At 50.0% G+C, this 12713-nt stretch overlaps 1 protein-coding gene across 2 annotated transcripts in view; it reads left to right on the plus strand.

Moving 5' to 3' along the window:
- Window positions 1–12713, plus strand: part of ARID1A (AT-rich interaction domain 1A) — a 55142-nt gene that overhangs the window by 10705 nt on the left and 31724 nt on the right. For both annotated transcript variants that reach the window (XM_048326875.1, XM_048326874.1), the window contains exons 2-3: window positions 10929–11141; window positions 11800–12258. In XM_048326875.1, the coding sequence (XP_048182832.1) occupies window positions 10929–11141; window positions 11800–12258 (672 nt within the window). The remainder of the gene's footprint in view (window positions 1–10928; window positions 11142–11799; window positions 12259–12713) is intronic.

The following is a 12713-nucleotide window of genomic DNA, read 5'->3' on the forward strand; positions in this document are numbered from 1 at the left end:
GAACCCCTTCCCTGTCCTTCCTGCTCAGTTCACAGGCCATGATGGCATTGCAAAAAGCTGCTTTCCACGTTAATTGTGATTGATTACCTTGCAATCTGGGACAAGATTTCCTTTGAAAAGCTATATGCTGATTTGGTGTCAGGAATTAAAATCAGATGAAGTGATTAGTGTTGTATGAAACATCCCAGAGCAATCGAGTGCTCCTTGGTTTTCAGCTGTGTTCTGGCCCTTAACCCTTCCCTGCCTTCTCCTTGGAGTGAGGTGCTAAATCTGCTGCCCCACGCTCAGGTGAATAACTCAGCCAGGGTGTTGTACCAGGAGAGCCAGCTGTAATTTGCTGATGAGCCTCAGAGCATGGATTTACTGGCTTTAGTGATGAATGTGGAGTGTGTTGGAAGTGCACTGTGCCAAGGCCACGGCGCTGCTCCCGCGGAGTGGGGAGAAGGAGTTAAGGTGAGCTTTACGTCTGATCACTCTGTAAATGGCAATAAACTGCTCAGAGTTGTCACTGCTGTCAAGGTGCAGTCATGTCTCATCTTCCTTTCCTCGTATGAGTTGTCTTACAGTTTCTTGTTATACCTGTTCCTGGAACCAGTGAAGACTTTGCAGCGTTGGCTGTTCCTCCTCCCCCCATGGCATTGGCACAGTTGGGAGTTCTTGTATCTTCTCCCCAGCTGCCAGCACACGCTCCTCTTAACTCGCTAAGCAACTCCCCACGTTGTTCGTTCTGCCTGGAAAGAAATCTGGATTTTTCTGGACGGAGATGAAATAAAAGCCCAAGGACAGATATGAGTGTGGGGCAACAGACTCAGGCTTCAGAAATCACTGTGAGCAAGGCCTGGTGGGCTTTTTAGAAAAGGTAATTAGTATTTTTAAGTGACAAGGACCTTGCGTCACTCAGGATGTCTGTAGTGAACCTGAATCACGGCGGCCTTGGCTTGGTGAAGGCTCCAGGAGTGTCTTCCCTGCTGTCTGGAGCTGCCTTGGCTGCAGCTCCGAGTTTCTTGCCCACGTAGACTTTCCATCTCCCCCAGCCCCCTCTTCCCAAGGCAGGCACGACAGCCCTGCTTTGCTGGATGCAAATAGCTCGTCTGGGTGTAAATACTGGAGATTGGTTGTGGCTTTGCTGTAGAGTTGCCGAGCCCGTCCTCAGTAAATGCAGATGGTAACTTGTCATTACTGCAATTTTAAATATTTTTGGTTCCGTGGAACTGAAGGGGAGGCTTGAAGGTTGAATTTTAAGGCTAAAATAAGAGAAGGCTCAATAAAATCCGTAAAAATAGCACCCAAATTTGTCAGCTGCTGTAATGACAAGGGAAATAAAGTAACTTTTCTGTTTCCTATTAGCAAAACAAAGCTTTGCTACCTTGTTTTTTGCTGGATACAAAACACAGCAGGGTCAGGAGGGATGAGAGGGGGTTTGGGATTTACTAGGTTGCTTCCTAACGAGGTGACGCTGGGGCTGGTGCCGGTGCCACGCACAGTGTGCAGTGACAGCTCCTGTATCTGAGGGACTCCTGGAGTAACCAGTGATGCTTATCCTAAGCTCCTGGCTGGGATAGGGCTGTGTCTTGGGGCTCTTAGAGCTGCCTGACCCACGTTACCCCATCCCAAGGCAGGGGTGATGTCCACTGTGGAGCTGTGAGTTTGAATCCGAGCTGTGGGAGGCGAGGATGTGATGGAGCACAGGGGTTTGTGTTGGCATAACCTGGGATTGCCTTTCTTCCACAGATTCATCCCCAACCTCAGACTTCTTGGTTGATTTTGATCTTCCATAATGCACAGTTTTAGATAAATTCAGTCATTCTGCAGGAGCAGGGGAGAGGCTGTGTAATGCTGAGACATGGCTCGGAGCAGCTGCAGGCCCCCACACGCAGCTCCTGTGGAAACCCTGGATGAGAGGGAGCTCTGGGATGAGGCACCTCCGAGAGCTGCAGCTCTCCAAGGACGAGTGTGGCCGTGTCCTCCTCCCTCGTGGTGCTGTGTGTGGTAGGAGAGGTGGGGCTGTGGGGATCTGGGGTCATTCAGAGCCCCGAGCTGATCCCGGGGGCTCCCCGGGAATGCCGATCCCAGCATGGGAAGGGGTCATGGGAGTTTGCCTGTCCAGTTGAGTCTGTTCAGCCACTGTTTATTCTGGTGTAAAATGAGATGAATTTGCAAAGTGATGAGATATTCAAATACAGAGCTTTCAGACAGTGGGTAGAAACCTGTGTTGCTGCATTTTACAGATGAAGATTTACCGGGAACGTGTTCTTAGAAAGGAACTCAGGAGGCTGTGCTGGAGGTGTCTTATCAACTCCGGAGTGTGCACGAGCACCCTCAGATTTCTGTGCAGAAAAGGCTTTTAATGAATTGATAAAACAACCTTTATTCTAGAAAGTAAACTCCAGTGAGCCCTTGCATTGGCTCCTCCTTCAGACGTCCGATTTTGGAAAACATCCCTTGTGTTCAGTAGCAAAAGACATCTGTCCGTGAGATCAGCAGGGCTTGTTTTAAAGGAAGCAGGGGTTACAGGGAATTAGCTGGATGACTGAAGTCTGCCACAGGTTGCATTGTCTGAATGTATTTATGGGGCATCTGGAGCCCTTTCAGGTTTTCAGCGCTGTTTGGAGCAAATATTTTGGGACTCGCTGGTGATGTGGAACAGCTGCTCTCGTACTCCTTGGAGTGAGATCACTTAAGCAGTGGTGACACTGAGTGTAATTCTGCTCCTCCATCCTAGCCCTTCCTCCTCCTGCTTTTTTTATGGCTTGCTCTTGGCCCAGTCCCATTCCTGTGGTACAACACGAGCTCAGTTGCTCCTTCCAGTGTGGAACGGGCTGGAACGGGAGTGCTGTAATGAGACATTTGAGCGTCTTTTTGTTGACTTGCCTCCAGTTCATTAGAGCAGAAGTAGGAGGTTGGCTAAACTTAAAGCCTGATTTAATATTCAGGAAGGAAGTTTCTTTCCATCTTAAAAGGAGCAGCACCTCATTACAACGATCACATGTTCCTTGGGATCATCTCCCATGGAGCTCAGGCGCAGTTTTCTTCACATCTTGGTGTTGCTTGGATTTTTGGGAGGAGTCAGCAGCGGCACTTGGGGAATCCTGGGGCGAGCTGGTTGGATAATGTGCTTGTAAAGTGAATTGAAGTCTGAGAGTGAGGGATAGATAGCTAGTTACCTAGTTCTTTGTATAGAAGGAAATTTTAAATGTAAGTAGGAATTATTGGAAAAATTATAGAAATCATACAGGGATCTCACAGTGTGAATAACAAACTGCATCATCTGACCTTGACTGCCCGGGAAATGCCTGAAAATTTCACTGGTCATCAGCTATTGTACAGGAATCTTAATCCTTTGTTAATTTTGACTGCATTTAAGTCAGTAAATGGTGTTTGTCAGAATGTCCTGCCATGGTGTAAGTAGTTGAGATGGAGGGAAAGGGAATGAGTCCTCTGGTTGTTGCCTGATTTTCAGGTGGTGGGGGATCCCTTGTGCTGTTTCCACAGGGATGTGCTCTGAGCCTGCAGACAGGAGAGGTGTCCCTGAGGAACCATCGTGGTGCTTGTTGCAGGCTTGGCACCTTCCCACCCTCCAGTTTTTAATAAAATAAAAAATAACACCAGCTCTGCTGTACTTGGGCATGAACACTGTGCTGCTGTCGGGTTATTTCCAGTGAGGCTTTGAGGGGTGACTCTCATTTCACTTCCCCACCACATCGCCTTCTGCTGATTGACTTCTTTCAGGAATAAGATGTTCCATAATGATACATCCTGTAATCAAAACTCTGGTCAGTTTTAATCAATTAGAAGAATATTAGTAAGAGCTGCGCTTTGGAAAGTCCTCTGAGATGTGTGGACTGGGCTCTTGCTGAGAAACGTTAATGGGTAATTACTGGATTGTGTTTAGCAGGGAGATACAGGTCACAGGATGGCTGCTGGGAGAAACTCACTCGTCTTCCTTCCACTGGTACAACTCAGGATCTGGATTGACAGCAGATCTCCCCAAAGAAAGTGATGTAATAAATGATCAAGGAGGGGATAAACATTGAGCAGGGCAGATTTTAGGCTTGCAGGAGCTCCAGATAGAAGCAGGTGACTGAAGTAATGCAGAAAGAGTCCTGTTCTCCTTCTGTGTTGGTGTCATGAGCTTGTTCCGAGGTTGGGGCGTTAGCAGAGGTTTAGAGGAATAGAAAGTGTCTTGGGTCAAACTCTGACCTACTGGAAAAAATCAGAAGAAAAACCAATCTCTTTCTGGTTGCAGAACTGAAACTGTGGAGCAGAGGTCATTTGTTTTGGCAGCCAGACTTTAATCTGCATCGGCCATTGATAATGAGATGATGATACATCACCTCCTGGTTACGTGTCCAAATCCAAGTTAGATTCTGGGATTTGTGGGGGGGAGGGGAGGAGTTTTATTTTTCTGTAGCTTATGTGAAAATGGATTTGTCCTGCACGTTTCCAAGGAGTGAGCATTTGTAACCGTGTACTGTATTCCAGAAGTGAGGTTTTGGCACTCCAAGCTTATGGGTGTGAGTCAGAGCACCCCCGCCTGCTTCCTGAATGGAGTGGGGTTCCCAAAGTGATGGGGCTGCCCTGGGGGGAAGGCAAGGAGAGTCCCTGGTGGCACCTGAGCAGGGCCAGCATGGGCTCGGTGTTCTGCCCTGATTGTGCTGAGAGACTGAAGGAAGTCGATGGATTTCTCAAGTTTTAAAAGGGAGGGGAAAAGAAAAAAAGGAACTGTGCATTTCTGTGATGATGTTGTCAGAGACTTGTTGTTTAAACTGTCCTGGTGAGGTGGTGGATACACCTCATGGAGTGTTTATCACCATGGGGTTTTCAAGGTGTTTCCTTCTGGGGGCATCTTCATGTCCTGCAGGAGGGTCTTTATTTTAACTTCAGCTTCCCCTGAACCTCCTCTGTCCCTCTTTAAAAGCAGACCACCATGGGAAGAGAGGCATCGGAGCGTGACCCGGGCTATAAAAGGCAGCGAGTTCAGGCTGGGGTGTTGACCTCGGCACAGCCGGTTACACCTTAAATAGATCAGATGAAAGAGTTCCCCACTGGAGGGTGAGCAGTGTTTGCTCCTGAATGAGGGCAGTTGTTGCTTTGTGATCATTCTTCCAGTTGTGCAGGAGTGGGAGTCGCCCGTGTGTGGAGTTTTGGGAGACACAGATGCGTGTGAGAGTGCGTGATGTGCAAACGCGAGTGACCGGCTCAGACTGGGTTTGCTGGAGCCTCTCGTGTTGCCCATTGGGTGCTGCTGTGTCCCCAGTCCCCATTAGTTCCGCTTTTGGTGGTGTTGTGGATCAGCCACGGTTGTGGTGTTGTCACAGCAGAGGAGCTGCTGCTCTCAGCTGTGGAATCACTACAGCCTGGCTGGTTTTGGTGGATCCCCAGGGCCTCATGCCAGCTTTGGGCAATGCCTCCCTATGTTCGTGAGCCCTGTGTTTTGTGAGCTGGTACCATCACACCCAACATCACATGGGAAATGGGGTTTGTCGTGCTCAGGGCTTTGGTGCCTTGGTGCTGCAGGCAGCACAACTCTCACAGTGCCCTTGGAACATGGAAATAGGGCAGGGGTTTGGTTTAGGACAAAGGCTTAAAGGTGGGAGGTTGAATCCCTGGTCCCTCTTCGCAAGACCCATGTGCTTCACTCCAGTGAGATCCCCTGGGGATCCAGGCTGGCGGAGGTGAGCAGTTTGTCCCTGAGCCTGTGGGATGTGTTAACCACCATTGGTACTGCTCAGCGTCGTCTCAGCCTGGCCACTTCCACCTCACTGCGGTGGCCCCCGTTCTCCGGCCAAACTGAGGTGGCCGGGGAGCAGCTGCCACCTCCCTCTGGGTTCTCCAGGCTCCTCTTTGTACCAGTGCTCAGCAGCCAGACAATGGTTGGTGCTGCCGGGGTCCTTCCCATCTGTTCCCGGCCCTTTCTGGGATTCCCGGCGCGGGTCCAAGCCCTCGCAGGCGGCGGCTCCATGGCCAGGGATTCCGAGCACAACCTTCCTGGCAGGAGTGGCGTGGCTTTGCTTTTATGCAGATTAGCCATGTGCTTCTCACTTCAAGGCGTTCCACAGGAAAAGACGTTTCCTGTGTTTGGTTCTGGGTGGGCGGCTCCGGCTCGGGGCTGAGCTGGGCTTGGGAGAGGGATTACGGAGTGCGGCCCCCCCGTCCCCTTCCACCTCCAGCGCTACGTCACCACAACACAACCACACGCGCTCATACTGTTGGTGTCATTCATTCAGTGCCAAGATTGCTTTAAAAAATTCCCTTGGCCCCAGTTCAAACAGGAGTACAGCTGGGATGTGTTAGATTTTAGGCAGTCTGCCCTCAATTTGAGATGAGTTATAAATAGCAGTGCCGACTTCCTTAACTACCACTCTCTGAGGTAAAATGCAGGTTAATGACTGTGGGAATCAATTAGGGCTTCTCTCGGTTAAACAGCCAGGAATGCTTTTTATTATTTTTTTATCACAAAAAACGGACAATAAAGCTGGTCAGGAAAAGATTTCAAAGCCAAGGTGAGAGCTTAGGGCTTTTTTCGTATTTTTTCGGCCTTCTTATTTTTGGGGGGTTCAGGGGGGGGCAGCTGAAGAAACCAGTTGTGGCCAACACCCACATTTGCCAATAATTGAATGACGCTGATTTGAAACTGGAGAGTTCAGTGAATGACTCTCCTTCCTTTTCTTCCTCTGGCCTAATAAAATACAAATATGTAATAAGGTAATGGGGAAGGTCAGAATTCCATTTTTCTGTACAGCAGTGGAGGGTTTGGCTCTTGCTTCCGAAGTGGGATTTGCCTCTTCCCTTTACTCATTTTCCTGACAGGACCAATAGCAAGTCCCCTCCAATTTAACCAAGCTATTCATTCAAGAGGCCAAATTTCTCTTCCACCGGACAAAATCTGAAAAGAATTGTTCTTGGAATCCTCTTGTCTGCTTAAAGCTTTTTTTGTTTCTTACGGAAAACCCCGGTGTTGTTTGGAAGAAGAGCTGGTTTCACTGCACTGCCTCATTATAGGGGCCTGACACCCTTCACATCACGCAGAGTGATTTGAAGAGCTTTTGAACTCGGCAATTTAAGCTCACTCTGGGCTTGCTGTTACAAACTCTTAGTCTAGAAATATCTTAAATTACCCCAAAAGCTCCGCAGTTTCTCTGGAGCACGGGCTTATGGTCACTCTCTTTACACACCAAACCAAGCAACTTTGTTTTTGGAAGTTTGACTGGTGGCAGGACAATGTTTTGCCGAGTTTTGGTACTTACTGGTGTTACACAACAGCAGAGATAGTGGGATTGGGGGAGAATAGAAGCAATTTCTGTGAATGCAGGGAGGTGTAAGCAGGGGGTCTGGACTTCAGTGATCAAGGAGCAACACTTTCTCTCAATTATGTCTCTCTGTGGCAGGGCCTTTGCTTTTGAAGTGTAATCACAGTAATCTACTCCTGTGGTTTCCTATTGAAAGGATTTCCCATGTATCAGCCCAGAGAAGAATTTCCAGCCTTTTGCAGTCGGGGTTTGGTATTTCCTTATTTATCCTGACATGTTCTTGCTTCCTCCCAGCGTGCCCATCTCGTGTGACACGGGTGTGCAAAGGGGCTGTGCAGCCTCTGCTCCTCCCAACATCCTCACATGAGCCCTTGGATCAATCCCTGCATTTCATCTTTGTTCTTTTCTTGAGGCATGTGGAGTTAAACTCCCTGAAAGGGTTTTGAGGCAGCAGATTCAAGGAAGTTTCCTGATGGTTGACTCTTTGAGCCAGAGGAACAATACCAAGTCCAGAGCAGTTAAAGCCCCATCAGCAACAGAGATGTGTGGGATATTCTGAATTAATGGATATTTTGAAGGAGGAAACAACACATTGCAGCATTTGAGATGTACGTGGCAACCCCGGGGAGCACAAATTAGCCTTGCTACGAGTCAGGAGTGTGTGTCTGAAATAGTTCCTTCATTAGGGGTTAACTGGTGTTTACATTTCTCCTGGTGATAGAATTTTATCCATAAGGCTGCAATTTAGATGCTCTTGGTGTTTGTTTTTAGCACCCTCTCTGTGCTAGGGCCTGGTGGAAGGGTGGCAGTTTGAGGCACGCCGTGTCCTCCTACGCTGAGCAGTCAAGGTGACTTGGTCACATCCTGGAAAGATGTTTGGGGTTTGTGTTTTGGGTTTTTCTCTTTTCGCTCGCTCTCTTTTTTTTTCCTTTTTTTTTTTTCTTTTTTTTTTTTAAATGGCTGCATAAACAGTTCCAAATGTTTCTTGGAAGTTTTTTAGTAGTTGTCATGCTTCCTGTAGGAGTCACGGAAAAGTGAATCTTCACCTTGTTTTCTCCTCCCTCAAGAGATGGTTGGTGTTGTGGGTGACCACAGACAAGAAAATCAGTGCAGGAGTGGCAGCATGTGGTGTGAGTGTATTTAGAAAAAAATAAAGAAAATAAAAAGAATGTATTTGAGAAGCTACCCTCGGTAGAGGGCTGCAAAGGTGAGTTACAACCAGGAGGAAGCAAGTAACGAACGGAAAAGATGCTGAAATATTCAGTCAGTAACCCCAAAGTTGCACTTTGTCAGGTGGAAGGAAGGATGTGAGTGCTTGGGGGTGGTGAGAGCAGGCTGAAGTCAAAAGCCAGGGGCTGGCAAAGCTCCTGGTGGCCCTGATTTTACATACCAAAGGAGATAATGTGGGCAGCGAGAAGATGTCAGTAATGCAAGGGGATACCCACAAGGCAAGACTTGGGAAGCATCAGGGACAATTGCTGGGAAGATGTAAACACAATTTGCATCCTTTAGTGTGTATGGGAGCCCCACATGGGTGCTCCATTCAGGACTGAGGCCCTGCAGCTCTGAGGGTTCCACCAGAGCCTTCAAAGATCTCTTTTTTCTGCCCCCACGAATGGAAACTCCTTTTCCGAGCTGGCACAGGCCCCGTGTGGGTGCCTGGTGTGGGCTCCGGGCACGGCGTTGCCAGGGCAGGGATCTGGGGCTGCCTTGGAGTCCTGCAGCCTCTGCCCGTGCTACTCCCCAGCAGCAGCATCTGTGATAGCTTGAACATAAAACGTGGAGTAAAACTTGTTCAGAATTGGTTTGGTGTGAGCATGGACGAGAATGGGAACATCCAGCACAGCTGAGCGTGGGGAGGGTGTCCAAAATCCGCCTCTGCAGGGAGAGTCACTCCGGTGCCATGCGCGGGGTCGGCTGGGAACAGCTTCCACAGGATGGCAAACGCCGTGCTGGCAGAGGGCTTGGCTTTCCCCAGCCTGCCAGAGCTCCAGGAGCTTCTGGGCAACGCTCTCAGGCACAGGATGTGACTCGAGGTGCCCTGTGCAGGGCTAAGAGTTGGACCTGATGGTCCCTGTGGGTCCCTTCCAGCTTGGCAGATTCCATGGGTGCCCTGAGCTGGGGTAGAGCAGAGCACCTGGACTTTGTTCTCCATTGGCTTGTGCCGTATTGACACAAATTTCTCTCAGAGAGCCCTGTTCAGCCAGCAGCCTCTCCCTTTCCCAGCAGTGGGGCTTTTCCTGCCATCTCCATTCAATCCCAGCCTCTGGTGCTCCAGCAGAGCCCCACGAGCTGCCTGTGGTGTCCCTGTGCTCGGTGCTGGCTCGGGGTTGAGCCTCCCTGGCAGCCACACTCCACAGACAGCTGGGCACACAAATGTGTGCTGGGGCTCCAAGCTGTGCTGGCTGCTGGGGAAAGCTTTTCTCAAGTGCAGCATACTGCAAGAACTTCTTCCCCCCCCACCCCGAGAGGGTGGATTCTGCAAACATCAGTGGAATCCTGCTCTGGTCTCCGGGATTCTGTGGGGTTTCCAGCCTGAGCTGTGTGTGATGTGTGCTTGTGCAGACCTGTAGTGCCACTCCTCAAGCACCTGAGCTCAGCAAGAGAGGGTGGATCTGTACAAACACCACCCCAGGGCTGGTGGCAGGAAGGGATGGTGTAATAGAGAGTCCATTGTCATGGTGATCTGTGGAAAACATCTAATTGGGATTAGTTAGGTCACCAGGAGCTCAGGGAAGGATTCCCATTCAGTCCAAGGGATGGAGGTTAAGGACTGTGCTGGGATTCATTTAGAGGTCACCACACCAGAACAGCCCTTTCTTTAGTGGGGGAATAACTGCCAAGGTGAAAAAGCCCTGGTTTGAGGTTTAGTGTTGAGGTTTATAGTGTTTTCAGGAAATTCGATTGACTATTCCTAAATCTTGGCTCCAGGCAGCGGTAGCACAGATAAAGAAGTCCAAGGAAAGTTGCATTTATTCACTCATCTCATTGTCTCTGCTCTAAAGCTCAGGGACCTGACTTTCGAGGTTGACAAATTTTTTTACGTGCATCTGAATAAATTTGATTTAGAAACTCTTTATTCTCCAAAAGGCAGCAGACACAAAGCACATGTAAAAAAAAAATATTCAAAAATGAAAACGCAGTCTTGAAGACTGTGGATGTCGGCAGCGCTGCCCAGTGTTACTGCGTCAATGTGCATTAATTGAAATGCATAAGTGTAAATTAACAGCCTGTAGTGTTTTGGGAGACCTTGTTATACGTGAAAGAAGCAGTGTTTCTTGTGAATATTTAAATTTTCAGCCTAAATTTACCTTGTTGTGGAATATCTGGACATTAAAATACTACCTACAGTGGGGAAAAGCCACTTACACTGATAATTGATCTGTCTTGATGATCCTTCCCCCCTTCCTCCTGTCCTACCACAGGAGAGATGTCAGCATTAAATGACTCCCATTGGGCTTGTTCTTGGTGGAATGGTGGGTTTGGGAGGGCAGCAGGAATCCTGCTGTGTTTCCAAGTGTAACCTGGGGTCCGTCACCTGGGAAGAGGCAGATGAGCTTCTCCTTGGTGCCGACTTGTTGGAGTTTTCTCCGGGGGTTTTTGGGAAGCTCCGATGTTGAAAGGAGCAGTTCCTGTGTGTCTGTGGATGTGCCTCACGTGTCCCGTGTTGCCTTGCAGCCGTCGAGCCCGATGGATCAGATGGGGAAGATGAGGCCTCAGCCCTACGGAGGGAACAACCCCTACACGCAACAGCAGGGACCTCAGGCGGGGCCACAGCAAGGACACGGCTACCCCGGCCAGCCCTATGGGCCACAGACCCCCCAGAGATACCCCATGGGAATGCAGAGCAGGACGCAAAGTACGATGGGCAGCATCTCCTACGCACAGCAGGTACAGCTTCCAGAGCTCCGTAGGCTGTTACAGCAGGGACAGGGGAGAGGCGCAGCCCTGAGTCCCTCCAGCCAGGCTGGAATTGGTTGTTTACGTAAAATGGCATTTCTTCAGGCTGTGTTTTGTACCACACCTGCATCCAGGTGGGATTGATACCCTGTGGAATCTTTGTCTCCGAGAGAGGCAGTGGCAGAGCAGTGACTCCAACAAGGGAAAAATAAATAGCAGGGGAGGGAGATCCTCTTTCTGCTGTGCTGTGTTAGAGACACAGCTGTTCTTTGCACAAGAAATGACTCCAGGTCAGTTTTGGCTCATTACATGATCCAAGTGGCGCCTGCTGGACTGTTTGCAGGATTCAAAAAGCAATTTTTTTTTTTTGTTGGAGCAAGCAGTCTTTCCTTTCAATGTTACTTTTGTTGAAGGGTGGTCAGATAGGGATCCCTAAAAACTTAGCTATGATGCCTGTTAAAACTTGGTTACTGCCAAGAATAATGTCACACACGAGTGACTTCTGCTGTTGTTTGGGAAGTATCTAGGTAGTGGCATTTCCAGCACATTACTGCTCTGCACAGGTTTCTGAATTTCTGCTTCTTGAGCAGAATCTGTGTGAGTGAGAAACACCTTTGTGACGGGCGCAACTCCATCTCTCCCTCTGCAGATGCCTCCGTACGGGCAGCAGGGCCCCAGCGCGTATGGGCAGCAGAGCCAGACTCCCTACTACAACCAGCAGAGCCCTCATCCGCAGCAGCAGCAGCCTCCCTACTCGCAGCAGCCTCCATCCCAGACCCCTCACTCTCAGCCTTCGTATCAGCAGCAGCAGCAGCCTCAGTCGCAGGCGCCGCAGCTGCCCGCCTCGCAGCCGGCGTACTCGCAGCAGCAGTCGCAGCCGCCCCATCAGCAGTCGCCCAGCCCGTACCCCCAGCAGCAGCCCTCGGCGCAGCAGCACGCCCAGAGCCAGCCCCCCTACTCGCAGCAGCAGTCCCAGTCGCCGTACCAGCAGCAGCAGGCGCAGCCCGCAGCGCCCTCGGCCCTGTCCCAGCCCTCCTCGTCGTACCCCCCGGCGCAGCCGCCGCAGCAGCCCTCGGCCTACTCCCAGCAACGCTTCCCCCCGCCTCAGGTAGGCTGCCTCCTGCTCTGCTTCCTTCTCAAAGCCCTTTCCAAAAAATATTGGGGCACATCTTCTGTTTCGTGCGTTGAAATCAGTTGAACTGCACGCAGCAAAGTGGGTGGGACAAAATGGTCAAACCTGGGGACTTCTCCTGTGGCTCGCAGATGTGGTAACCAGCAAAGCCGGGCTAATACTGCAGCTTTAAAGGCTATCATTGAGAAAATGCTGCTGGCTGGCAATTCAGGAGGAGTTTCTTTAAGGAAAGGCTGGTCAGGCGTTGGTAGGGGCTGCCCAGGGGGGTTTGGAGTCCCCAGCCCTGGAGGTGTCCAAGGAAGGACTGGACGTGGCACTCAGGGCTCTGGGCTGGTGACAAAAGATGGGGATTGGACACAGGTTGGACTTGATGGCCTTGGAGGCTTTTTCCAATCTCAGTGATTCTTTATCAGTGTAGAGGATTCCATAAT

Source organism: Corvus hawaiiensis, chromosome 23 (assembly GCF_020740725.1).
Source record: "Corvus hawaiiensis isolate bCorHaw1 chromosome 23, bCorHaw1.pri.cur, whole genome shotgun sequence".
NCBI lineage: Eukaryota > Metazoa > Chordata > Aves > Passeriformes > Corvidae > Corvus > Corvus hawaiiensis.